We start from the raw sequence: 25,086 nt of genomic DNA, 5'->3' as shown, positions 1-25,086 counted from the left end.
GAACAGTCGCCATCGCCGCGCGACGGCTTGCCACAATGGGATGGAACGGTCGGCAAAGCTGCGCTGGGCAAGACGGGTCGCGTCATCAACAAGCTAGTTACGGAGAACGAGGCCCTGAAGCGCGACATCAAAATAGAAAGAATGAAGTCGGAAGAATCCAAGCAAGCGGCCAAACTAATGGAGGACAAGATGGAACGCATGGTATCAGATTACGAGTCTCGCCTACTGGAAGCCAATGTGACCAAGACCCTCCTCAGTCGAAAAGAGCGACAAGTCGAACATTTGCAAGCAACGGTTGAGCTGGAAAAGAAACGAACGGCTGAAGCATTGGAGAGAGAGCGTACTTGGCGCGAGGAGATGGAGAAGAGTCGGAGAGATGCCGGCGAACAAGTGGAAGAAGCCAAAACACATGCTGCGCTTATGGAAGGACGATATAATGCCATTGCGTCGCACTGGCAGGATCAAGGGAACGAAGTGAAGCGGGCCACTGCTAGCGTACGCGCTAAGATCGCGTCCTTGGTTGCGGAAAGACAGAGCGACGACGCTAAGATCAACACTCTAAGGGAACTCTGCGACCAACAAGAGTCCAACATCCGTGATTTGAAGAGGCAGAAGGACGACATTGGACAGCAGTTCGAAAACTACAAACGAGAGCAAGAGGATGCGCTGCGATATATTAAGACCAAGGCTGACGAAAGGGAAACGCTCCAAGAACGCACCCTTGCCGAATCGCAGAAAGTGCTGGGCGAATTGAAATGGGCCCTGAACGTCAACAAGAACGTTCCAGGCGCAAGGTGAGACGGAGCAACATACTGGGAAAGCGGAGGAATACAGTGGTGGGCCGCATCTCATCCGACGACCAACCCTTACAAGCCACCTTTCCGTCTCTGCAACCAATTCCTTCATTACTACACGATTTCAAACCGCTTGAGCAAGGTTGTCAAAATTCCTGCCAAGCCTGTACATAACCATGCAAGCTTTTCGGCATTATACGACGACGTCCTTCCCTGGACCCACGTGCGTCTCCTACATCCCACAAACATCTCTGTTCAGCTAGAGAAGCTCTAAACCAAGAGGGTATAGCCAACGGGGAAATTGGTAATGGCGGTCGGGTGGGCGATATCCGAACTGAGTCTGGATATTTATAGAATCTTGGAGTTTCAAGGCGTATACTATTCCATCAGGGACTGCTGGAGAGGAATTCATGTTCCTTTTATTTTTTTAAGGTAATAGGGGGAAGAAAACAGAAGTCCCCCCCCTACCATACAGCATGAGCCTCTATTTACGAAATTTGCGTTCATGACCCTCCTTTTTCACTTTTTCTCCATTATTTTGCATATACCCGGATCGAAGAAAAGGTAGCAAGCACCATAGAATGAGATGGGTTGGCCTTATCAGTACATACCCCGGAGATTCCCAGACTAATTCGATTCTTATATACACATCGGTGCGAATGTGCTTTGACTGTATTGTGAATGAATATTGCCACAACTCGCGGATGTATAGATGTTCTTGTTGTAGGTATGTCCTGCTACTCACCCACTTACCTGCCAAATTTGCTGCAAATTTGGCTGGTACTGACTTTTCTTTGTCTAGAAGTCGAATCTCAGCTTGGGGGGAGGGGGCAGGGAGGCGTGGGGAGGTTTGCTCGGAATGAACTTTTCTTCCTCCCTTCATTCCTTCATTTCTCTTACCCGAGCCTCCCCCCTCCCCCCCCCCCAAAAAGGCCTACTTGGTAAGCAGGTCTGATACATATCCTCTCACTAATCCTCATACGTCTCCTCGTACTCCTCTTCGTACTCGCGCTGCATCTCCGCGATCTCCTCGCGCCGCTCCTCGAGCTCCTCTTTGTCGCTGCCAGAGACAGAACTGCCACTCGCCGTCTCCTCGGGCAACTGCTCGTTGTACATGTACGAGTTGTCCTCAGCGGGCGGTGGTGCGGCACTGTAAGACGCGGCTGCGGGGGCGGCTACGTAAGTGGTTTGTTCGGCGGCGTGGCGCTCTTCATCGGAGTCCTCAGCTGTGGAAAGCGTTGGGAATTAGTAAGATAGTAGGTGGGATTGGAGCAGGTAAGGGTGAAAGATGGTCTGAACTCAAGGGGTCAAAAGGGGATGAGTGGGGGCAAGGCATACTCAGCTCGTGGGCAATGACGGCTCCTCCTATGGCACCAACTGCCAGGCCTCCGGCGGCTGCCATGTATACGTTCTTGTTAGAACTCTTCTCCTTGGTCTCCTGCTGCCCTCTGTCGTCGTATCCCCCCTGGCCGCCTGAGTTATCCCCGTATCCGCCACCAGGAGCACCACCGTATCCGCCTCCTGGAGCACCACCGTATCCTCCGCCTTGTCCGTACTGGCCTCCATATCCTCCACCCACGCCGCCCGAGTAGGAATCAGCCGCACCCCGGCTGCCGTCCTGTCCACCGTAGCCTTGGGGGTTCGCGTAGGGAGGTTGGCCGGGGGGTGCGCCTGGTGGAGGGGCGAAGGGTCCCTGGGGAGCGGGAGAGGAGACGGCTGGGGGATCCCATTGTGACCGGCCGCTGGATTGTTCTATGTAGAACCAGCGGTTGCTGTTGTTATCCCACTGTGCGTGCCCTGTAGCATCTCGACATTAGGACGATCTCTGGGATGGGAATTTTCAGATGCTGGAGACTCACAGCCAGGCGGCATAGGGGGAGGTGCGCCGTAGGGAGCCGGGGGCCCTTGGGGAGGTGCGGGAGAGCCGTAGCCTTGGCCCTGACCATATTGAGGTTGGCCATATTGAGGCTGGCCATATTGAGGCTGGCCATATTGGGGCTGGCCATATTGGGGCCCGCCCTGCTGAGGTTGACCATATTGTTGCTGTTGCCCTTGCCCACCGTATTGAGATCCATATCCACCATTGCCACCACCATATGGCATGTCTCGGCTCTGGTCTTTAACTGGTTAATATTCACCGGACTCCAAAGGCAAGTGCGAGCATTATTTCCCCTCACCTTGACCCCGCTGCTTGTCCTTGTCGTCGTCAAAGGCATCCTTGATCTTCTTGAAAAAGTCCATAATGTTGAAAGTTGAGCACACCCGTTTCTCTTGTTAACGGAGAGCACAAGAAACAGCAGAGTTGCGGAATCCCCCTGCTTTTAAACCCACGGATGCCGACCTAGTACATAACCATGTGGTCTCACAGTGTGACATTGTAGATCTCGCGTCCCACTGAACCACATATCCCAATACCCAAGCACCAAACGGGGGCTTCCGCCAATTGTACATTCTCATGGAGAAGCACAGAGCCAAGGCCGCTCCCAGCTTTCGAATCAGTTCTATCAAAGCATCAGCAAATGGAGGCCTCTAGTGTAAAGTGGAGAAATGCAAGCACATACCGTGCAGAAATTGATTGAAGCACCAAAGGCCAAAAGGGCCTCTACGTTGGGGAAAATATGTCGAGGTTCGTAACGCTTTCATGGAGAGGACTGCGCGCCCTTGGCGTAGCATGGGTTTGTCGATGTCATTGAATCACAATGTGCCACCTCACCCGATTCCCTGCAGCATCGCGGTATCACGGCTCCATCGCCAAGCCGCTTGCTCGGCTTCTCCCTTCCCAACGCCGCTGGTGCAACGTCGCGGTCAGGGACTCTTTCTATGCTTGGCTGCAGAATAGGAGGAGCCCCAACATCCCTACATCGGGAAGGGGGTTGGGGGTGCCTTTGTTCGGGCCGCCGCTGTGGTGCCATTTGGAGGTGGTGTTATGAATGACTTCAACTCCATTATCGTGGAGCCTGCGGGTCCACGTATATCCATAAGACTCTATCGAGCCTTACTCAACTCTGGTGTTTGTCTGCACCATGAGTGAACGCCTGGGAATGAGCTTCCAGAACTTCCTATCTTGAGAAGAGATGAGACAGACTGCTGCTTCTGGCCTTTTACCCCAACTTGTTGCCACTTTTGACTTGGCTTTCAAACTGCCTTTGATCCGACTTTCTGACGTGGTTGACTATACTTTGGTACGAAGTTCATCTGCTTGCACTACCTGCAGCTTTGGGCTTTTTTCCCTAAATTCTTGATGATTTCCTTTCGGCCGAGTAGTTTACAAGAACTGTAACGAATCCTCTTCTCGTTCTATTCAGGTTAAAAGAAGCAGTGATATAGGACCTCCATCTCTGTTTAAATAATGATGTGAATAACGGGCGAGTAGCTGCATGCGCTATGGTTCAATCTTACCATTTACTCGAGGCTGGTCTAGACAAATCTAGGAGCCAGAGGTGTTTCCATAGTTTGGGCAAGCCTAATCAAACAAGAAGGGGCAATTCCTTATTCTCTATAGAGGATCGACCAAAACCATAGTGACTTGCTGAGTAAGTTGCAAAGCACTAGGCGAAATACCAGAGCCCAGAATCGTCGGTAGGGATACCGTCAAGCATTGTTGGCAAAATCCAGTAGATTCCTGAGTAAGATCCAAAGCTCGTTGTCAAGGTTGGTAGTTCGACGCCCTGCCTCATATCTGAGCTACCTTACCTATCGGCAAGAACCAAGGCCTTCAAAATTTTCAGCCTGCCAATACTGGTTTCTTCTGTCGTCAAATAATCGCCATGAAATCCTGAAGCAAGTGATCAAGACCTCCTTGATTTCCCACTTCTATGGAATCCAAGCTGTTACGTCTCTTGTCATTAGACAATCTGAACCGTTGCTTTCCACCAACAGATCTCCTGGCGATCAAAGGTACGTTTATCCCATGTTTCTCACCACCACTCAGGTTTCTCGTCCGTCGCGACATCCATTCCAAAACTAACAGTAGATCTGTAGATCTAGACACCTCGGTAGGCTTTTCGCTTTGTAGTCATCTACTAGGCACTGTTCTTCACATTCATCACTGCATCCGCTTCCCCAGGCTCGTCCCTCACCTTCCCTTGTAATCATCGACAGCTCCATAAAATCCATCCAGCATTGTCCTTTTCCTCATAATCAGTTCACGCCGCAAATTTCGCCAACAAAATTGGCTGCAGTGAGACAGCATCAGTCTCACCTTGAATCGCCTCTAGCCTAAGTTATCTTAGTCGGGCGCATCTGCCCAGGTGTTACAGAACATTCAATCTACGGGTATACTACTACCTTGTGTTCTCGTGACAAGGCGCCTTACCACGACGAATCTACAGGTTTACACGTTACTACCACTTCCCGAGTACGACTGTCCTTCCACAATCAACTCTTCGAGAACAACATCATAACCTTTAGAGAACTGAGCAAGACCGGAACGCTGCTTCTGAGTAAGTCCCTTTTTTTATCATTATCCTTCATCTTAAGAAGGTCAAGCAAGGTCTATACTGCATGGTTGCCTTCTCGTCCTTGTTCTTGCAAGAGCAGCTACGACTGTGGTCACTCCACCTAGATAAACCAAACTTGTTCCTTCCACATTTAGTCGTCGTTGCCCGCAATAGCACTGCCTGGCTCAGCAGAGCTAATTTCCATATCCTTTCACTCCAGCACCTACTCCTTGGGTTGCTGGTTCGACCCTGCCCCTTTCACCACTTTCCCTCACATTGACTGCATCACAGTTCCTCCCATTCAGCTTACGGCGAGAATCATCCTGACCTAACTAGAGTCTGCCCAACTGTTCATCTCGTGACCCAATCTGGGCTCTATCCACAAAGCCTTTTTCGCAGAGGCGGGTACATCTATCCATTGCCCATCATGGCGGTAGCACCTAACTTCAGGGCTTACCAAACGATGGAAAAGTACTTTCCAGGCTGCATGTCGGTGCCCTTTTCGATGAAGAAACCCTCCGAAGCCACCAGCACCGTCCATGATAAATACGCAGAGTTCATACTCAGTAGCAACTGGATCTTCCGCCCAGAAGGCCTCAAGGAATTCTATTCTGAACTCCGCAAGCAGGCCATGGTATGTCTGCCCATCCTTTCCCGGAACGTTTGACTACAACAAGTGTACTAACAATCGATGGAGCGTCCTACCATCGAATACGATTTGGAAATCGGCTGCTTCCGAATTCGTTGTCCCGCTGGCGAAGAAGGCACCTTTGTCCAGCATGCCAACCACATCATGAATGCAATTGTGCAGAATGAGATCCAAAAGATCCCTATGGAGCAACCTATTGGCCAGTTCGGAGTATGATTACCTTTCTAGTTTTTACACGCCTTTACTTACAGTCGACAGCCCAACACAAGCAATAAGATCCGGCATATTGACGAGTGGCGCCTTGCCGAAACTGATGAGTCTGAAATCACGGCTTACGAGGTCTATTCATACCCTCCTGAAGTTGCCGACTTACCTTTCAAGATCACCTGGCGTATTCCCAAGGGTGAGCCGAGTGAAGCAGAGCTAACTATTCCAGCTCTGTTCGGCAACAACGACCCCGTTGCTTCGCTGAATAAATTTGCCAACTGTGAAATCTTCCTCGGAACCGATGACCGCTCTTTGCACATTGGTGCAAAATCGAGGGATAGTCTCGACTTGGCCTTGAAGAAAGTCGACACGCTCGTCAAGTACTACGTATGTTTCGTCCTGGCTACGAATCTTGCGCATCATATTTAACCCGTTTCTTAGCATACTCCAGCACACCTGGATAGCCATTTTTCACATGTGCTTTACAGCGAGAACGTGCCCAACTTCCTGACGGAGATACGTTACATTGCACAAGCCGACACACAATTGCTGAAATCCATTCTTCTGGAACGTATCAGTTTCAGTCTGAAATCCAAGTCATCGGATTACGCAAAAGTCTTCAGCGGCGGAAGTTTTGTCCGGATGCTCCCCTTAAGCCCAAACCTCAATGGTAACAGACCAATGTTTCCTCTACATCCCGTTAATCCGGTCATCTCGGAGGAACAAGCCGCTGAGCGTTTCGTGGCTTTTGAGTCATACTGCTACAAGCCCAAAACCAGAGATGGGGATAAGGAAACAGACAGCGTCATGCATCCGCCTCAAAGTTATCTTCCCAGTCAACTTGCAGAGTATAATTCTCAGACCATGACTGGGGTTGGCATTCTCAAATGGGCAAAATCTCTGGCCGAACACCCTGTTGAAGACATTTCAGCGGATGGACCAACAGAGGGGCTAGCGAGAAAAATTATTTCCTTGCCGGTCACAGAGGCTACTGCTCAACGTCCTGGCAATGATGTTTATCTGCCTGCGACAGGACATGGGCAAGTCGGAACTCCGCGTAAGAAGTCAACAGCTCTCCAGGACTGTGAGGACAGAGATTTGGTCCCTCCATCCGGCAGCTCAACAACGCCTACTCCTCGGATGACCAATGCAAGCAGCCAAGCAACTATCCCCGGGACTTTGATGCTTTCTCCAAAAAAACCACGAGGTGTACGACGCCATGTGAGTCCCACTCCTTTCTGTCCGCACGCTACACCGTCACCTTCGGCTGAATCGTCGCCGGCCACCAACTCGAACGTAACTACCGCGACCGGCCGAGAAAGACTGGCAGACCTTAGGAAGCGTTTGGGGCAATCAAAGCCCAAAGGCTCTCACATGAAGGACTCGAAGGAAAAACCTACGAATGACTACGACGCTGAGACCACCAGCATCAGCAACCAGATTCCAAATGACCCTTTCGTCCTCACAAAGGTGTTTCAACGTAATGAACCAGTATTACTTGACTTTGGTGACACTACAGCATCGTCTCAACCTGAAATGGGGCAGGGAGAAGCGAACTTTCTTGATTTTTCTCCAGTAAATCCGCAGAACGATCAGCCTCTGTCATGGTCTATGGAACCGCTTCTCCCGACCCCGAAGCCTACATTAGAAAAGAGAAAGCCTCCAAGCTTCCACTCTACCGTGCAGCAGAAGGCGGGCTCGAGATCTGTGCCTCTGGAGGCAAACCAAAAAAAGTCAGATACTTTAAACAGCACCCAAAGCAATGATGGTTTTCTTCCGCATCAGAGAAAATCCTTCACTCCGAGCGGACACCGAAGGGAGAAGCAAGAGACGTCATCTCGTCCCAAGAAGACCGATCTAACCGGCCCAGATCCCAGTCCTGATGTGATTCAAACCATATCCCAAAAACTCACGCAAATTATGCAGCCTCTTCGTATTTTCAAAGGAAATGTGTTTCTAAAGGCAGAAATTGGCCGATTCATACTCACAAAAGTCAACTACAAACACATCAGCATCCCCACTGTGGCCGAGGAGGATCGACTGAGAACCATGACGGAAGAGCAGATGACCCGCGGGTTTCTCGACCTGCGCCACTGTCAGAGAAAGGACCTTTTCTTCACGAGGGTTGTTTCCGCAAGCGGTGGCGATGCAAACTATATCGCGTCGCTCATGGAACCCGGTTCTGGTTCTTCACAGATTAAAATGTGGACTCCCAGTGGCAAACGGGTTATCTACGAATTTAGATGTTCAACCACTGGCCCAGTCGGGAAGAAGCACAGATTTATCTTGAACGTGGATGCTGAGAACTTCTCATATAGTGCTCAAAAGGACAGGACTATCGTGGGCAAGGTGTTCATGCACTGCATGAAAAGAACATATGACATCCAGTTTACCGTCGATGCGGTTCAAAACATAGCGGAGAATTATGGGGGCTTCGCTCAGGAGCTTATCGGCAGTTTGGAAGTCAGGTACGTGAAGAGCTCTCGATTTACAAATGTGTCCTTGACAGTTTACTGACTACGTCGTCGGTTAGACCACAGAGCGACGGACGTCCTCGTCTTTCATTCATAAACTTCTTGGCTTGGGGCGCTGAGATTGTGGCCGTTCGTGTCAGGCACATTGCAGAGTTTGTTAACAGTGCCCAAACCTGCAAACTTGAGATCACCCAAGTTCATGAGATGAGCCTGAAAGATCTTGGCGTCCAAACCTGCGGTCCAGGACCCTCTGACAATGCTTCGTATCTCGAAGCTATTCCTTCGTCTGATAAACCGGAACTCGGCTACTTTGCAACGTGGTACGACGCTTGTGTCAAGTCACAAAAGGTCGACGAGGCTGTCACCCAGAACGAGGATCTCGGTTTCGGTGACGAAGCGACTTGGAGTCCAGATGACCTGAAGTCTGCGGGGGCATTCGAGGACCTCATCGACGCTGCCACTCATATGGTGAAGAATATGGATGGAGTTGCGTACTGGTGTGACAACAACCAGGAGGCCATGAACTATCGCAAACCTCCGGGTTCCGAACAAGAGATACGCCAGCTGATAAAGTCTACTCAACGCGAAGTGTACTGGTAAAACTTGTACTAATCTACTGACCGACCGCATCTTCATGGGGCCAGATGACCAACACGTCATGAATTGTTCTAATAATGAAACAGGTAACTCTTGTTCTTCTCATGCCATTTTCCTCCTGAAAAGCACCTACAGCGGCCGCATTTGCAACATCTCATTGTCGCAGATTGCTCAACTCCCAAACTCCTCAACACCCAATAACCAAAACACGATCCAGAGCCTCCACTTTCTTTCCGTTTATTCATCACATGACAATTAAGGACGGAACGTGACCACCACAGAATTTCCCGCGGTCCGCAAAACACGACATCACGCCTAGTCAGATTCACATGCTAAATTTGGCGTAATGAAGGCTGAACTGATAAGTAAGGGCAGCAGACTTCATAATAGGTCTCGTTGGTTCGCTCCCTGTGATCCGGCACTTCCTTGGTCACACCAGCTGCTCAATACGAGTGTAACGAGCTCTGTTAACATGAGAAGTAAATCTGGACCACAAGGATACCGGATACCTTGCAGCTTGGATTCGTACAGTCGTGCAGTCTGGATCACATGATCGGTTCGGCTTTCTCGACGTTGCAGGCTTGCCAATGCCATACCTGGACTTCTGCAGCTTGCTCCCTCCCTCGCTGCACAGTGGTACATATATCGTCTGATACCTCTTTGCCATCATTACTAGCTCTATGAAGTTGATGATACGTAAAGGGTGCTATATCGGGCCCATCATGGACAATATGATCATCTCGTTATCCAGTTGCGAACATTCAGCCGTTGTCTTTCCGTGCCTTGGAAAGCCAGGCTCGCAATTTGCTACAAGGCAGACTGCGGCAACAAGCATGGAAAACATATCATGATGATTCTCGAAACTTGCATCCCTACACAGAAAGGCTGTAACGGATGATCTCTATAAAGTTCCTTCATAGCTTCATGACCGATGTAGCTTCACCATCTAACCGAAGTCCGCCTTAACCTGGCGTTGCGTTTGATTCTGCGATCTTGTCAACGCAAAATCGTCATGCTGGAGACGGATGGGTTTCAAACAAATGGTGGCGTGGAGGCTTTCTTTGAAGATAGCCCCCCGCAAAATAAGTAGACGTATGCAGATAGGCAATAACCGAGTATTATAGACCAAACTCCTAGAAACGTAATAAGGCGAATTGTTTTCGCAATGTGAAGTATGTTGTGATAAGCGATGAGTTTTATTCATCTCAAGTTTTTGGTCTCATAGTGTACAAATTCTCCGTATTAGCACCGTCCACGCTCACCAATACTTCAACATGTTTATGCTAGCTGCTGGCTCAATTCCTTCGCAACATCAGTAAATTGCGAGGAATGGCAGACTCATGGCCAAGAACGCCCCCATTACTCTTTGGTTTGTTCTTGCCTTGTCAAGACAACCCCCCCGGATGACCCTGTGAACGGCGACGAGGTAAATAGTTGAGAAGCAGCCGGTTCAACCAGAGATTATCGTCCCATTTTCTTCCTTCCTCCAAAACCGCAAGCTACTTCCTTCACTCTTACCTCGTGCCCTTCTTCCATTGCGCGCACTTCCCTAAAGAGCACTCAAATCCAAAGGAACACTGCTGCCACGTCCTGCGCGATACCTCTTGGCGCCACCCTGGAATGGCCTGGGCTTAGGTAACATAGTCTCGTCCGTAAACCTCCAACGATTGTCCTCGATAATATACCTTGTGTGACCGCCACCCCTGGGGCTCATAACGCCGCCGGCGGTTGTGTTTGACCGCGTTGGAGACGTGCTCTTGGCGCCGTTGTGGGATAGGGTGTAGGCGCTGGGGTCAAGCATGGATGAGCGTAAATTCGAGGGCGCGCGTTGCCGTTTTATTGGCGCTGACGGCGGAGGGGCTGGAGGGTGAGGAGTTAATGATGGAGGTGAAGGCGCCGCAACTGGAGGTGGTGGAGGAGGGGGAGCTGGCGGTACACCTGGTGGTGAGGGCGGCCCTCCTGAAGCACGAATAGCCGCCTGAAGGGCGATGTTTTGCGAGCTACCGTTTGTAGTAGATGACGCTCCGGGTGGGGGCGGTGGTGGTGGGGGAGGTTGTGACCGGGAAGGAGCCACGGGGGGTCGGGGTGCAGGTGTCGAAGGAAGAGATGGAGCGGCAGATGGGGGTGGAGGAGGTGGAGCTGGAGGTGCGGGCGCTGAAGACGGGGGTGGGGGAGGGGCCGGGGCACCTGGTACTGGTGGTGGTGCACCGGACATAACTGACGAAAACTTGCGAGAGCTTGGGGGTGGAGGGGGCTTCTTCCCAATGGGTGGTGGTGGTCCTTTCGTCGAAGCCGAAGACACTGGCAGGGGCATTTCACTGCCAGTCTTCCTTAAATTTGCTATCGACGGGTGGAAAGAGGGGCCTCCGGGTGCCGGTGGAACAGCACGGCCAGGTATCGCCGGCGCCGCTCCGGATGGTAGTTTCGGCGCACCCATTGGCGGCGGCTTCGGTGCTGAGCTCTGTGGTGACTCCATATCTGATATATACGAAGACCCGCGAGATGCTGGAGACATATTAATTTGGCTGCTAGGGCTTTGTACACGGACCTGGGTACTCACCTCCGGTATCCACGCCGCCTCCACGTTTCTTCAACTTGGGCATCCCACCTGCGAACAACCCTCCCAGCTGGGGTGCCGGATCTGTTGTCGCTGGCGCGCCGTCCCGGCTGGCATGGTCACTGTCGCTCCTTGTTCGAAGTCCTCCTGGGACTGGCGGTGCTGACCCTGGCACAGGGGGAGCCCCCCCTATCGCCGGTGCCCCTCCGCTTCCAGGCTCCTTTGCTACTATCGGTGCGGATCGATCATTGGTGACTGCTTTCCTGAGAGCCCTCCCCTTCGTAATGTCGCCTAGAAGAGCGCCCTAATAGTCGTCAGTGACCGGTATGAGCTTAGTGGACGGGTAGAGAAAGCATACCCGTCCAGCACCTGCAGCGGCAGGCGGTCGCACGGGTAAACCGCCCGGTGGTGGTGGAGGGGGAGGCGGGCCACCCATGCCTGGCGGAGGCGGCGGTGGAGGTGGAGGAGGGGGTGGCATGTTGGTGATGTCGCCTGTGTCGAGCTCAGTATGTTGGGGAGAGATGTGAAGCGTTGAGATTCAATGTTTTGAATGATAATCAGCTGCTGTGCTACGGAGCTATGTGGATGGCCGAAAACGATGGGAAAAAGCGGCTTGAGACGTCGCACCTGGCTACTCAGAAACGAAGAATACTATGGGAATGTCACACAATGCGGGCTTTGCAGAGCGCAATGTGTGGAAAGCCGAAAGATTGACGATGCCTCTATACTCATTCACAGTCTGGGCGACAATTGAATGAGGTCTGACGTTAGAGCCTAACACTAATCCTTTCAGCCGCATCTGTCGTCACTGCAGCGTGGCGCAGCTACTTTGCCGTCTTGGGTCCAACTTGAGCAGGGAACCCCTGATCCTGGTCCTCGGGTTATCGGGCTATCGGGGTTACATGGGCTTCGTGTCACAGTCACCTTGGAAAAGATAATTTTCCGTCTTACCGGTACCTTGACCAATCAACAACTCGCTGACAACTTGCTCAATATCCATGGATACGAAAACTTGCAGGCGGCCATACCTGTTGACGAATAGGATGACGGTGCGGTCGATCCTCAGCTAACAATGAATGTTGAATTTGGAATTGTTGAACTTTGGTCACAGCAAAAAGTGACGTCAAGCCATCGAGCAGCGGTGGAATGCCGAGTCTATTCGTTGGGTCATCGGCATTACACTACCTGAGCAACATCATGACGAACTGGTCTTGGTTTCTTGGCCACTCTTAGTGATTATCATGGTGATTGGGTTGGCCAGAGAGCCGTCGCAGGCAGCATCGTGGAAGTGAGAACATTTCCGAGAGGTTGCATCTGGAAAATGGTGTGCTAAGCCAGCGAGCCGCAAGTTACCAAGACAATCAAGATGCCGTGCCTTGCCCGACTCGCACCACCAGATTAGTAGGAGCAGACTTACGAGAGCCCATCACTAGAGAGTCCGTCGTTGCTAGCATTAATTCGATCTCCTTTGGACACATCTGGAGCGCTAAGTATTCTTCCGGGGCGCTCCTTTCGAGATCATATCCACTTGTACCACAACTAGTCTACATACCACATCACCACCTGTTCATAGCCTACGCCCGGACTTGTGCTCTGCCGAGAGACTATGCGAGGGCTTACATAGTAGATCTGTTCTTCACCCGATTGGGTAATGCTGTTATTTTCGAGACGCTATTTCTCTTCGAGTTGGCTTGGCGTAACCTAGTCGCTCTCGGCAGTCCCAGCAAGTCCTTCCACCGCAGGGATGGAGGATGAACACTTATGTACCTCTGGTATTGAAAGGTGTTGGGTTTGGTCATCGACTGGGCTCTATCAATCTCGTTGACTTCGCACATTACGAAGCCTACCTGAAGGCAGATGGTACTCAAGACAATAAGAGATGGGGAGCAACTGAGTCACAGATAATGGAGCGGGTTAGAATGTACTTGTAATGCTGATGGGCAAGTCAGTTGCCTATCACCTCTGGGCTATATACACAACAGCATCTGGAACGCATACCGACTTTTTTTCAGCTTGCTTCCGCTCCGTATTCAATGCAGCCCTGACTCAACCGATAGCGTTACGGAGAGAAAGGTGCCGGGATAGGAACCGGGATGATCCTCACGTGGGCAACGTTGTATCAAGTCTAGACTCTGGGGCCTTCGGTCGTCTCGTCCAGTCAGAGAGGCGTTCGACTATAGTCAATAGTGTTGATGGCCATTCTGTCCCGAACTCTTGGTATTACTTATGATTTGCTTTTAATGTGCTTGACGTCTTCAGCGCGCTCATTTACGCACACTCCAGCTCGGCTTACACACACAGGGACAACGGAGGTAGTGACAACTCCACGACACTCCACGAAAGCCACTAAAAAGCGAGACTAGTCGATTGTGGAGCGACCAGTTGAGGCGTGAGCACGCGACCAAGTTTGGCTGGAGTCGGGCACTACCCTGTATGTGAAGGACTTGGATAAGTCAAGTCTGATATAAGGAGGTATGCCTGCATGCCAAAGTCAGTTCCGGGGCTTTTGGTTGGCCTTCGATTGGCCGTTCGTTCACTCTCTACGATCCATCTTTGCAAAGCATTCGGGTCCAGTCGATGTGCAGAGACTTGAAGGTAAAGATGAACTATGTCATGCTATTTAAGGGCTCAGGCCCATTTCGGTCAATAGAACGTAGATATTGAGTTTGGAGTTTGGCGTGTGGCTTGAAAATCTATGGATGCCCCTATGAGAGCGCAAAAACGTTCTAATTTGATATGCCGTACTGTCGTGATCGGCAGCTCATTTGAGCACGCCTTCGCTCTGCACAAGGTCTTTCTAACCCCTACTAACGATGGATGTAGCCAGCAAGGGGTACAGTACGTACCTAAAGTCAAATTAGTGATGGAACCCTATCCAATTAAGCAGGCGGTGTCAACGATATTTACTAATTAACACTTAACATTAGTATTAGCAGACTACTATGACAGAGTGCTTTTAACGATAAACTAAGAGCTATAGCTTTATTAGAGTAGCTTAAAGATGTATCCCAAGGCCCCTAGGTCAGTAGCGCCACCGTACCCAGCCCTAGTAGAAAGAACACCTAATTCGTCTCGCCCTGGTAATAGCTGTACGTGATTAACTAATATAGGAAGCGATAACACCGCTATTCTCGCCTTTTCTAATATGAACGATATTCTCTCTCCTCGTACTCTAATCGATCGAGTCGTTTCGCGGTTCGTTACCTTGTAAATGCCTCTACTAGCGGGGTAGAGAAAAAGGAAGAGCCTAATAACGCGGAAGGCTTGATAACAAGTAATAAAGATTACGTTTAGGTAAAAAAGAAAACAGGCAGAATTAGCGCGCTTTACCTAATCTATATACCGAAAGGACCCCTATCTAGTGTGGCACATGCTAAGTTTCTTGTCTGGACAGTGGATTCAGTTACAGCCAAAACCAGTGCCAAAATAGGTTAAATGACATATTACCTTATTCAACGTACAACGTGCGGTTGATTCATAATGTCCAAACCTTGTTTTATGAATGTACTATAGTAGAGTTGCGCGGGGATCAGCAAGGATCCCTGAAAACCGCGGCTGAGACATTACCCTAATCGGGAAGCACTGCCGTTGTCCAATTGCCGAATGCAATTTGAAGATTCCTTTTGCGATATCTTCCGCGCGACGACAATCCATCAAGCGCGTCTGATCCATAGTTTCGATTCGGGTTTTCATTTACGTCCCTCAGACTCCCCGCCTTTGGACGACATTTCCGCTGGCGTGCATCATTACGCTATAGCACCCTAGCCTGCAATCCCCCCGAGCCATTGCCAACCGGCCCGCTGCAAGAAATAAGCGTCATGCCTCGATCAGCGCTTGTTCCCCGACAGTATCCCCTCTGTCGCATCTGCGACGCTCTCGCTGTCCGACGTCTGTACACAGCCAAGACCCCATTTACCTCGCAGATTGTCTCCAGTGTCTCCAGATCCCGACCCAGATTGTTGAGCCAGTGTACCCAGAGTATCAAAGGTGCGGCAGCCAGGGTATCAGGTCGAACGCCATGCCAGGTAGCGGCGATAAGCACGCGACCATATACCGGCAGTAACACAGAGGACTATGCTGCGGACCCTGTGGGCACCAATACTCAGCAGCCAGAGGAGCGACAAGAACTGTCTTCCCTGACCGATATGACGGCCTATCTTGAGAACCATAAGGCCAAGGTGCTCGGCCACCGAAATATCCCATCCGAGCCAGATATAAGTGCGGCTCTGCATGCGTGTAAAGTGGTGGCTGATTACATCATGGACGAATCGGCACAGCCCCAGATTACTCATATGGTGAATGAATTGGACTCCACCGCCTCGAATCTTCTGTCGCTGGATAAAGCTTCACAATCGTCATCAACTCCTGGGTCCGACGACGGCGCCAGTGGCGTCCGCATACCTGCGCAGCTCAAGCAGATGATCGACAAGATATCGGACACCGCTTACGCAATTTTAGTCCACCCAACTATATTCATCACGCCAAGCCTACTACGGCAGTACGTCCATGTCCAATCCCGTCTGGGCAAGTCCGAGACGCTGCCCGGCATCTTCCAGCTGTATTCCTCCAAGCCCATGCCCCGGTCGGGCTCTGGCTCGCAGGTTGTCTATGTGAAGCAGAATTCCAACAAGGCTGCAAGTGCTATAGAGCCTGAAGTGGTTGAAACAGCCCTGGACACCGCAATCGAAAGCAAGAACCTTGATGCCGCTGTTGGCATCATCGAAAATAGCTATGGGACAACCGCCTTTGTCCGATCCAAGCTCCTCCGCAAAGCTGGCCTCCCAGTAGTCACATTCGCGGTAACACCCATCGCTGCTTATGGTTTGGCATCCAGTTTCTCAGTCCTGCAGGACTCCATGGATGCAGCCACTGCAACCAATACCGCTTTTGTCGGCATTTTAGCCTACGTTGCCTTCACAGCCTCGATTGGCATGGTCGCGGTGATGACAGCCAATGACCAAATGAAGCGTGTCACGTGGGCACCGGGAATCCCTTTGCGCACACGATGGATCCGGGAAGAAGAAAGGGCAGCACTCGATAAGATTGCTGTTTCGTGGGGGTTCGCCGAGGACACACGGCGCCAGGGTGAGGAGGAAGGCGCCGATTGGGACGCCCTACGAGAGTACATCGGGCAAAGGGGCATGATACTTGATAATCCTGCACTAATGGAGGGTATGGAATAGACGCGAAGCTTAAAGGCGGTGCCTTACGTTTGACCCCTATTGTGGCTGTGGCTTGCCAAATCACCAGGCACACACTTGTTGGTTATGATGAATCCAACTACTCATGACAATCCCGCCCGTTTCCCAACTACACGTAATCCGTGCCGCTTGCGCAAATCGTGACTAAGCTCGACCCGAACATGCCATGATGGGACAACCATGTTGGAATAACATCGGTGATCAACGTATTTGCTACATACATTACATACCTCCCTTTAAGCGTAGCTTGCACAACTCTCAACCCAATTTGCGCTTAGCGTTGTCACAAACTGGGGTTCTTTCAGCGCATGTCAGCAACTTGGTGTTCTAGACAAACAGTTCAACCAACATTCCCTGCCGACACCCGTCACCATAATTGAGATTTCGACGAGACTTCAGATCTCTCGGCATTTCACTTTTGGGCTTTAAGCTATCCCATTATCGCCAAGGGTGATCGACAATTTTGTTTCACTCCGCTGCAGTTGCCAAGGAAGCATGAGCCAGAGCTTTGATGAGATACTGTCAAACAATCATGGGGCAATCCTATCACCTATGTGACTCGCTCTATGCGGCCATCCACTCTGTTTACCCGTATTGGCTCTAAATTGAGCCTGCCAAGTGCTACGGTCTGCGCACTCAAAGAGAAGGTTTCACTTAACCATGGATTCATGTGCGCTGTGGTTCTTTTGTCCCATATAGTGTACCCTACTGCAAGCCGCACCGGGTCTTGCGCTTAGAATTACGGTTGATGGGAAAGTACTAGCCTGAGTGCGAATGCCCCTTCCCCAAAGTGATATAACGCTTGCACCCGCTCCCACCTTTTTTTCCCAGTAAATCACCATGAAGTCTTACTAAAGTAGTGAATCTGCAAACCGAACCTTGGGAATCGTATACAACACCATCCATATCTGGCTCTACAACAACAGCCATCACCGAAAACGGCACCGTACAAACTTAGCAAGCAACCTTTCGACAGCATCACTATCAGCATTTGTCTTCCTGCCGCTGCGTCCTCCGAATAACTCGTTACCTCGCCGCCACCTCGATGACCAGAGCCATGGGCGGCCAATTTACACCGTACGATCCAGCCAGATGCGAGCACTACGCCCACTTCGCTGCACGATTAGACCGAGTCCATTTCGACGCGCTGTATTGGGTGTTTTTCTTTAGTATAATCGCTGTGTTATTTCTGGCGTCATGGATCTATCAATGGTATGGGCCCCCTCTACACACAAGCACCTGTCCCATCCATTCCGTTTTTCATAACATTGGCTAAGAGTTTGTCCAGGACCATGCTCTATAAGGAGAAGCCTGATTTCAACGAAGCAATATTCCGCAAGAAGCTCAAGTTGGCCATGGCCTATTGCTCCAGCCTGTTTTTGATCGCCGCGGTTATGTTGGTCATAGAAGTATTTGCCCTCCTGGCTCTTCAGTTCTGCGATGGCGAGGATCTCATGTCACTCTACTGGTCCACTTGGGCTATGTTGCAGCTGGGATCCGAGATTGCCATCTTGGGTATCGTATTGGCGCTGTGGCATCAGATTTGCGACATTCGTCATCCGTTAGTTAACCCCTATGTTAAAATCACATAACCAGATTACACTGACATATCGACAGGCTGTGGGCACTTGCTTTAGGCACACCGGTTCTCGTGGTCGCCGGATTCGGACACGTCATCGCTGTCTGCGTGGAATCTATTTGGAAGAAGGCCAAGGAAAAGAGAAAGGGCTCGGTTGCTACTCGGAAACCCACTAGGGCGCCAAACGAGAAGGAGCCACACTCTTCTGCGTAAGTTACTTGAGCCTCTTCAAATTCATATCGTCACTAACCTGACTGCTCGTTCAGATCGACTATTAAGCCCTCCGTCGAGGAATACTCCCGGCGCCCAAGCGTCAACGATATCACCGACGTTCGCTCCCGCTCTGCTAGTATAAGAGAAGAGGGTCGTGCTGTCATCTTCGAAATCGACGTGGGAAATCAAAGCCAAGTCGTCCGAAATTGGCCTGCCTTTGTGGGTTTGGTCAATGGAAAGGCATTAGTGCAAGCCTACGTCCGAGGAGGGGAAGACATGCTTAATCAGATGGAAAACGGACAAGCTGGGCCGAGTAGGAGCAACACCCAGTGAACAGGATTGATCCATGGGACAAGGCAAATCATGCATTACTTTTTCTTTCTTTTTTGCGATTATGGCATTATGGACATTCATCATGGCAAGCAGTATTGCATTGGGTTTGGGTAAAGTCACACACAGCGGGCAGTCATTGGTTTTTTACGGCTATGAATTATTTGATAGAGGAGACCAAGCTGTCTCTCGGCGGCGGCGGCGGGCGTTGCAGGCTAAACCATGAGTGTAGGATAGTTAGCGGGAGTCTGTCAACGGAAAAGGGTGGCGTTGGTTAGAGAATGTACACAAGCAATTCCACTTGGGTGCCATATGGACAGATGTGCATCTCAGACTGTGGACACGAGATGATGGATCGCACAATGCAGTATGACAGAGCATGGCTGAGTCCAGAACAATGCTTGGCTGGACGGTTAATCACATGATCATTAATCAATAAAGTTCTCAATGCTACGATGACGAACAGGGGTGAGCATAACCAAACCCCAATGCGTGAAACCTGATCCATGTACCTCTCCAGCCAACCCAACCCAGTGTGCAAACTAAATTATTCCCCAAGAAAAGACGGCTCTCTTCCGAGGATCCATTTCATCCTGGTCAGACACAGAGTGGAAGAAAACAGTTACTCATCATAAGAAAAAGCGTAAGCAGGGGCCGGTAGGACGTTCTTGGAAGTGGAGGGTTCTGTACGCTGGGTACGGCCCAAACTTAAGAATCACTGTATTTCTCAAATGTCTTTTTTTGGCATGCGCAGGCCACTAGCCTGGCGAGACTCGTCGGTACCTGCTATAATACAACAGAGATCGACATTGGTTGCATGATCTAGATAGACAGAGATCTCTGCCGGGATGGACGGGATAGACCCACGTTGAATGAGCAGCCAATACAGGATCCATGTCGAGGCCCAATAAGAACCAGGGATGGGCCATTCAGCTATGCTACCACGCTTGCAATGCTAGCTACTTTTCGTTTCAGTGCCCAGGAAAAATCGAGACGGCGCCGAGACCTTCTTTCCCCTCCGTGAGATATCTTACAGTTTTTTTGTGGTCAGCTGGGCTCTACCGGGGCTTTCGGCTCTACGATCCCCGTACCTGCATGTGGGGTGGACAGGACTCTTATACAGTTACGGACACACGCTGATAACCCTACATTGTCGCCCCGATAATGTCGACTTTGTAGCCCGAAACCCTTAGTAACGGACCCTGTAAGTAGATATTTCCATGAGGCGTGTACACTTGTGGAAAAAACGTAGTTGCCTCTACAAATCGTAGTTTCGGGCAGAAAATTATACAGTTATCGGTCATTATACAGTTTCAGGAACGATCACTGTACTACGACCTGGCCCACCCTACACACAGACGCGAAAGCCAATTGAACCGAGTTTATTCATTCACTGCTGCTAACAATCCCACTGGTTGATGCTCCGATTCTGTCACCCACAGCCAAATCCGTCTGATATGCACGAGGAGTAGCGACGATGGATTTGGCTTGCTGCCCAGCCCGAACAAACCACTGCACTACCTCGTTGACAACAACTGTGAATCTGCGAGCATCCCGCCCTTCCTTCACCCATCACCTAAGACTGACTTGACTGCGTAGGTCCGTATGTAGATCGTAGATCACGTTAGCATTACGAAGCCAATTTGTCCGATAAGCTTTCTACCTCTCTTGCCTCCGCCTAGTCTTCCTCAGCACGGATAATCATCCCTCGGAAACTTTGGGTACCAAGATAACCAAAGCCGTCTAAGACGGATGATGACGCCTTCCCGCCGTTTTCTGATCTACGCAATCCACCGACACTCGGTTTAAGCAGCCTACCTCAACCACCGCTGAGACGAATTTGCTAATTTTTGATTCTGTGCAATTGACATTTGTTACAGAATGGTTGTGCCAAGTGACCTTCGAAAAAGTCGGTGCTTAGCTTCTTGTTAGCGGCATCATGGGCCAAGGCCAAGCGGTGGTGTAGGCTAAGAGATGAAACTGGCTACACCTGGCCGGCGCGTCCAACTTGCAAAATCTCGCCTGTCTGCCGATCATCGCTGCGCAAAACCGGCCAGCTCTTTCCGTCTGCTTTGTACAAGCTGACTTCGAGCTTGGTGCCGAGAATCTTGAAGCTACTTTTGTCCGTGTCGATTGGTCCAAACAGAGGAACGGTCGTCTTGTATCTCTTGGGCGCCGCATCGCTGGTCGGCAGATCGAGCGTTAGTTCTTGTGCCTCGAATTTGACAGTTGCGTTGGTCTTGTCAATCTTCTTCAGGAAGAACGAGGCAATAACTGTGCTCGGTGTTTGATAGAAGTCGTGTCGAACTGTGTCCAACAACTCCTCACCACTTTCTCCCGCGGAGTTTGATACGACACCATTGCCTTTCTTCTTATCCTGTCCCGAGCCAACGAACAGGTGACGGGGTGATATCTTGCAGCCTTCAATTTTCATGAACTGGTCAAATTCCAAGACGCGACGCTTACAGCAGCTGTAGCCCTTGCTACCCTCGTGGAAAATGGGCACACCCGGGTGGTGGACGCACTGCTCGTCATTGGAACGGACTTGTCCTTTCTTGTAGGCCACATTACATGTTTTCCGTCTACACACTTTGCCATCTGGGATATCCAAAGAGGGTTCGTCATCTTCTGACTCGGGAGGCGGGGGCGGTGCTGTAGGGGCTGCCTGGGGAGCCAGGGGAGCGCGGCTGGGTGCTGACGTTGGCACCTCAGAAAGCTCGGAGAGTTTGTTGGAGAGAGATTGCGTGGTTGTGTCAGCGTCGCCACCTGTCTTCTTCTCGATCCCGGGGGGCAGATCGGTGGTGCTGTGCGTGCCCTCGGTGCAAGGTGGGATGGATAGAAACTCGTCAAAGGTGAGGACTCTTGGCTTGCAACATTTCCATCCTGAAGTGCTTCATATTTTAGCTTCTGTCCCAAACGTCCGAAACATGGCATTTCTCATCTCCCAGGGCTTCCACTTCCACACGGGTCCTCGAAGGCTTCGTAGGACCCGCCATGCTTTGCCAAGAATTGTCATTCGCTGCTTCACCTCGCCCTGTCGCTCACTTACCTTTCTGTCCTTCATGAAAGACGGGCGGTCCTGGATGGTACGAACAGACCTCTTCCGGGTCGGTGTACGTCTTGCCGCAGCCCTTGTGCACACACTTTTGCGCCATGGTTTTCGAAAGCGAAATCGATTTTGGGTTGTTGCAAGTATTGTTTGCCTTCTGCTGAAGTTGTGCTGCCGTGGAAGAAGTTAGAATGTTCGTTGGAGGGGCAGGATGGAGATTTCCGACCAGGGTTCACGTCATTTCTCCCAGGCGCTAGGCTGTCTTGGGCAAGCGGTGTAGAAGTTCCCCAGGTCTCAATCAAACGGTCCGCTGCTGCCGATCTGCTGCAAGGGACAAGTGGGATCATCATGCCTGGTTTACTACACAGGAATATTGGGCTATCGCATATTATTCCCCTTCTAGGTGCACCGTATATTATGACACCTCTTTGACGCGAGGACGTGCGCGTGCACTGAGATTTCCTGGTTTTCGGCTGAACCAACTCATCCTTAATAACGATCCCAAAATATCTCAATGCAACTTTTGAAGTACTTACCCCGTACCGAACCAAATTTCTGGACCCTGCCATCTGGTCTGTATTTCAACCCCAATCCTTTTCAGTGTATCACAATCTTCGGGGTACTAACCAATTACTTTAGCCCACCACGAAAATGCGGCCCACCAGCAGATTATTAAAACACGCTTGCCGCATCACTCTATTCACTCGTGAGAACTGCGGGCTCTGTACAGAAGCCAGGTCCGTCCTCTCTGATGTCTGGGACTCTCGTCCGTTCACCTTCAAAGAGGTTGACATTATCAAATCTGACTCAATTCCCCGCTGGCGAGATCTCTATGAGTTCGATGTTCCGGTGGTACGTAACATGACGCCTCTTTCCGGCAAAATTCGAGAAAGTTTCTACGCCTCGCTTCCTAGCAACATTCGACAATGTTTCTGCGTTCCCTGCGGGTTACATCGTTGTGGAAAACAAACCTTACTGAACCACAAAAAGCTGAAACCTTCGTGTATAGATCCATATCGACAAATCCACCGCGCCGGAAGAGCAGTTACAACTTGCTTCCAAGGCGGTTAAGTTGATGCACCGCTTCACGTCAGATGATGTCAAAGCCAAGATGGACGCTGTCGAGAAGCACTGAAAAGCATTGTATGAAGTGAAGTGGAAATTTAGTTTCCAATCCGAAGCCGAACGGCGCAGGATCTATGTCGGAACCTTCTGAGCCAGTTCATTGAATATTCTCACCATCATCTCCCCTCCTAATCAAGCACTATCTCAGGTGGCGGACGCCCTGTAGCTTAACCTTGAACGTGAAGTGACATCTTAACGAGGCTGACAAACTTGGTTGAAGGCACTTGACATTCGCGGTACCTGATGAGCCCCGAGGCTACTGCACTCCACTTCCCTTTAGTTGAGGTGGGCCTCGAGCAGCACTCGCTTGTGCAGCCACCGCGTACTGCAAGGTTGTCATATCCAAGGCAACAGAAATCATGTCGTAACCCTTGTCCGCATACATCTTGGCCTGCTCCGCACTCATGGCAAGCACCCCGCACTTTTTACCAGCCTTGTGTGCCACTGTTAGAACGAGATCGATGGCTTCCTCAAGTTCCGGTCGCATCACCCCGTGCAAAATGGGATATCCGATGTTATTACCCAAGTCGAGCGGGCCTACGAAGAGAAGGTCGATGCCGGGCACAGCAGCAATTTCTTCGAGAGCATCGAGCGCTTCCTGTGTTTCGATTTGGACCATGGTCAAGAGCGAGTCATTGGCATACTGCAGGTATTCTGTCATCGAAGGGACGGGATGAAAACGCTCCATTGCGAAAGGGGATCCAAATCCTCTTTGTCCTACAGGCGGGAATTTTGCTGCTGCAACTACCTTCTTGGCCTCTTCTGCGGAACGAAGCATAGGAACAAGAATCTAGAGTAATGTCAACAAAGATTGGGACCGATCATGGTTGCAATGGACTTACGCCGTGCGCTCCGGTATCCAGGGCGCCTGTGGTATGCATTAGAAGCATGTGAAGGAGAAGGCACCATAATACGCACGCTTGATCATCCAGTCTTGCATATCTGGAATTCTCACAAGGGGACTAACTCCGCAGCTAGCAACCGCCGGAACCGCTTCATGCATGGCAGCATCTATTATGGTGTCAGTCTTGCTTGCGTACGCCTTGCAAAGTCGCCGTTTCGGATGTTTCCAGATTTCGAAATGTCAAGCGGGCAGATAGGCTTACCGTCAATATTACCATGTTCACAATCGATCATAACCCAATCGACCCCTGCTTTCGCCAAGGCCCTCGAGACGTTGGCTCCGGGTAGCATCTGCCAAACCCCTATGGCCGGAGCCGCGCCTTTGTCAAAGGCTGCCTTCAGCGTTCCTCCCAGCATTACGGAGTATCGTCTGGTTGAAGAAGTCAATGGCCATCCAGTTCTGGAAAGGTGTCGACTGGAAATACCCCACGTAGCCTTGCTCAGCAAAGCCGTCTGGGGTAGTGGCATACTGACCGAGATGCTGGAGTACTCGTGGAAAAGCTTTCTCAGGTAGAAGGTGGATACCAAAGTTATGAACTTCGATACGTTTAACCTGATTATATGACACGATCTGAGACTGCAAAGTGGATAGCCAGCGATTGTGTGCTGGACAGCGATGTGAAGAATCCGGGGTCACCCCTGAGTCTTGAGGGGAGTTGAGGGGAGCTGACACTCCACATCTATGATCCATTTGCGGGGTACCGGGTTTCGGGGGGATGGTCTGTCAGCAAGCGTGCGGGATTTCTCCAACGATGTGGTCGGTGCCATTCGTGAGAAGCAGCAGCTTCAGGCATAGGGACTCGATGATGCATAAAACGGGGTTTGTTTCGATTGTTTCGACAGCAACTAGTCCTGGGCTGTCAAATGCCTGGAAATTACTAGTTTCGGAAAAAGCTTATTCAAGGGCCACCCCGAACGACCTGCACTGTCCACATACTGGTGGGTTGTCTTATCATAGGCCCGGCAAGC

General features: G+C 50.8%; 7 protein-coding genes across 7 annotated transcripts; 4 read left to right on the top strand and 3 right to left on the bottom strand.

Moving 5' to 3' along the window:
• Positions 1-33: 33 nt before the first annotated feature.
• On the top strand, positions 34-798 carry BCR38DRAFT_303749 (uncharacterized protein; the record flags this gene model as incomplete). The annotated part of the gene is made up of 1 exon (XM_040854588.1): positions 34-798. A coding segment is annotated over one exon (765 nt), but the record flags the coding sequence as incomplete, so codon positions are not given.
• A 920-nt stretch (positions 799-1,718) lies between these two features.
• On the bottom strand, positions 1,719-2,984 carry BCR38DRAFT_437876 (uncharacterized protein). Its single transcript, XM_040860548.1, has 3 exons — positions 2,654-2,984; positions 2,133-2,591; positions 1,719-2,020 (listed from the first exon to the last, which is right to left on the bottom strand). The coding sequence occupies exons 1-3, from the start codon at positions 2,895-2,897 to the stop codon at positions 1,764-1,766; spliced, it is 960 nt and encodes a 319-aa protein (XP_040714055.1). The 5' UTR covers positions 2,898-2,984; the 3' UTR covers positions 1,719-1,763.
• Positions 2,985-5,660: 2,676 nt separating this feature from the next.
• Positions 5,661-9,163, top strand: BCR38DRAFT_486489 (uncharacterized protein; the record flags this gene model as incomplete). The annotated part of the gene is made up of 5 exons (XM_040864035.1): positions 5,661-5,867; positions 5,931-6,092; positions 6,141-6,476; positions 6,531-8,557; positions 8,623-9,163. The coding sequence occupies 5 exons, from the start codon at positions 5,661-5,663 to the stop codon at positions 9,161-9,163; spliced, it is 3,273 nt and encodes a 1,090-aa protein (XP_040714054.1).
• Positions 9,164-10,308: 1,145 nt separating this feature from the next.
• BCR38DRAFT_437872 (uncharacterized protein) lies at positions 10,309-12,469 on the bottom strand. The gene is made up of 3 exons (XM_040860547.1): positions 12,076-12,469; positions 11,721-12,021; positions 10,309-11,665 (listed from the first exon to the last, which is right to left on the bottom strand). The coding sequence occupies exons 1-3, from the start codon at positions 12,193-12,195 to the stop codon at positions 10,710-10,712; spliced, it is 1,377 nt and encodes a 458-aa protein (XP_040714053.1). The 5' UTR covers positions 12,196-12,469; the 3' UTR covers positions 10,309-10,709.
• Positions 12,470-15,333: 2,864 nt separating this feature from the next.
• BCR38DRAFT_437869 (uncharacterized protein) lies at positions 15,334-17,025 on the top strand. The gene has a single exon (XM_040860546.1). The coding sequence runs from the start codon at positions 15,536-15,538 to the stop codon at positions 16,898-16,900; it is 1,365 nt and encodes a 454-aa protein (XP_040714052.1). The 5' UTR covers positions 15,334-15,535; the 3' UTR covers positions 16,901-17,025.
• A 643-nt stretch (positions 17,026-17,668) lies between these two features.
• BCR38DRAFT_517587 (uncharacterized protein) lies at positions 17,669-18,710 on the top strand (the record flags this gene model as incomplete). The annotated part of the gene is made up of 3 exons (XM_040865116.1): positions 17,669-18,130; positions 18,207-18,479; positions 18,536-18,710. The coding sequence occupies exons 1-3, from the start codon at positions 17,964-17,966 to the stop codon at positions 18,708-18,710; spliced, it is 615 nt and encodes a 204-aa protein (XP_040714051.1). The 5' UTR covers positions 17,669-17,963.
• A 2,314-nt stretch (positions 18,711-21,024) lies between these two features.
• BCR38DRAFT_458809 (Pyruvate/Phosphoenolpyruvate kinase-like domain-containing protein) lies at positions 21,025-24,797 on the bottom strand (the record flags this gene model as incomplete). The annotated part of the gene is made up of 8 exons (XM_040862215.1): positions 21,025-21,923; positions 22,090-22,183; positions 22,752-22,837; positions 23,617-24,004; positions 24,057-24,082; positions 24,133-24,225; positions 24,321-24,437; positions 24,755-24,797. 8 exons carry the CDS (start codon positions 24,795-24,797, stop codon positions 21,025-21,027), a joined length of 1,746 nt encoding a protein of 581 aa, XP_040714050.1.
• Positions 24,798-25,086: the final 289 nt, after the last annotated feature.

This window comes from Pseudomassariella vexata (assembly GCF_002105095.1).
Source record: "Pseudomassariella vexata strain CBS 129021 chromosome Unknown BCR38scaffold_9, whole genome shotgun sequence".
NCBI lineage: Eukaryota > Fungi > Ascomycota > Sordariomycetes > Amphisphaeriales > Pseudomassariaceae > Pseudomassariella > Pseudomassariella vexata.
The sequence above is the reverse complement of the archived record's forward strand: the minus strand, read 5'-3'. Positions and strand labels throughout refer to the sequence as shown.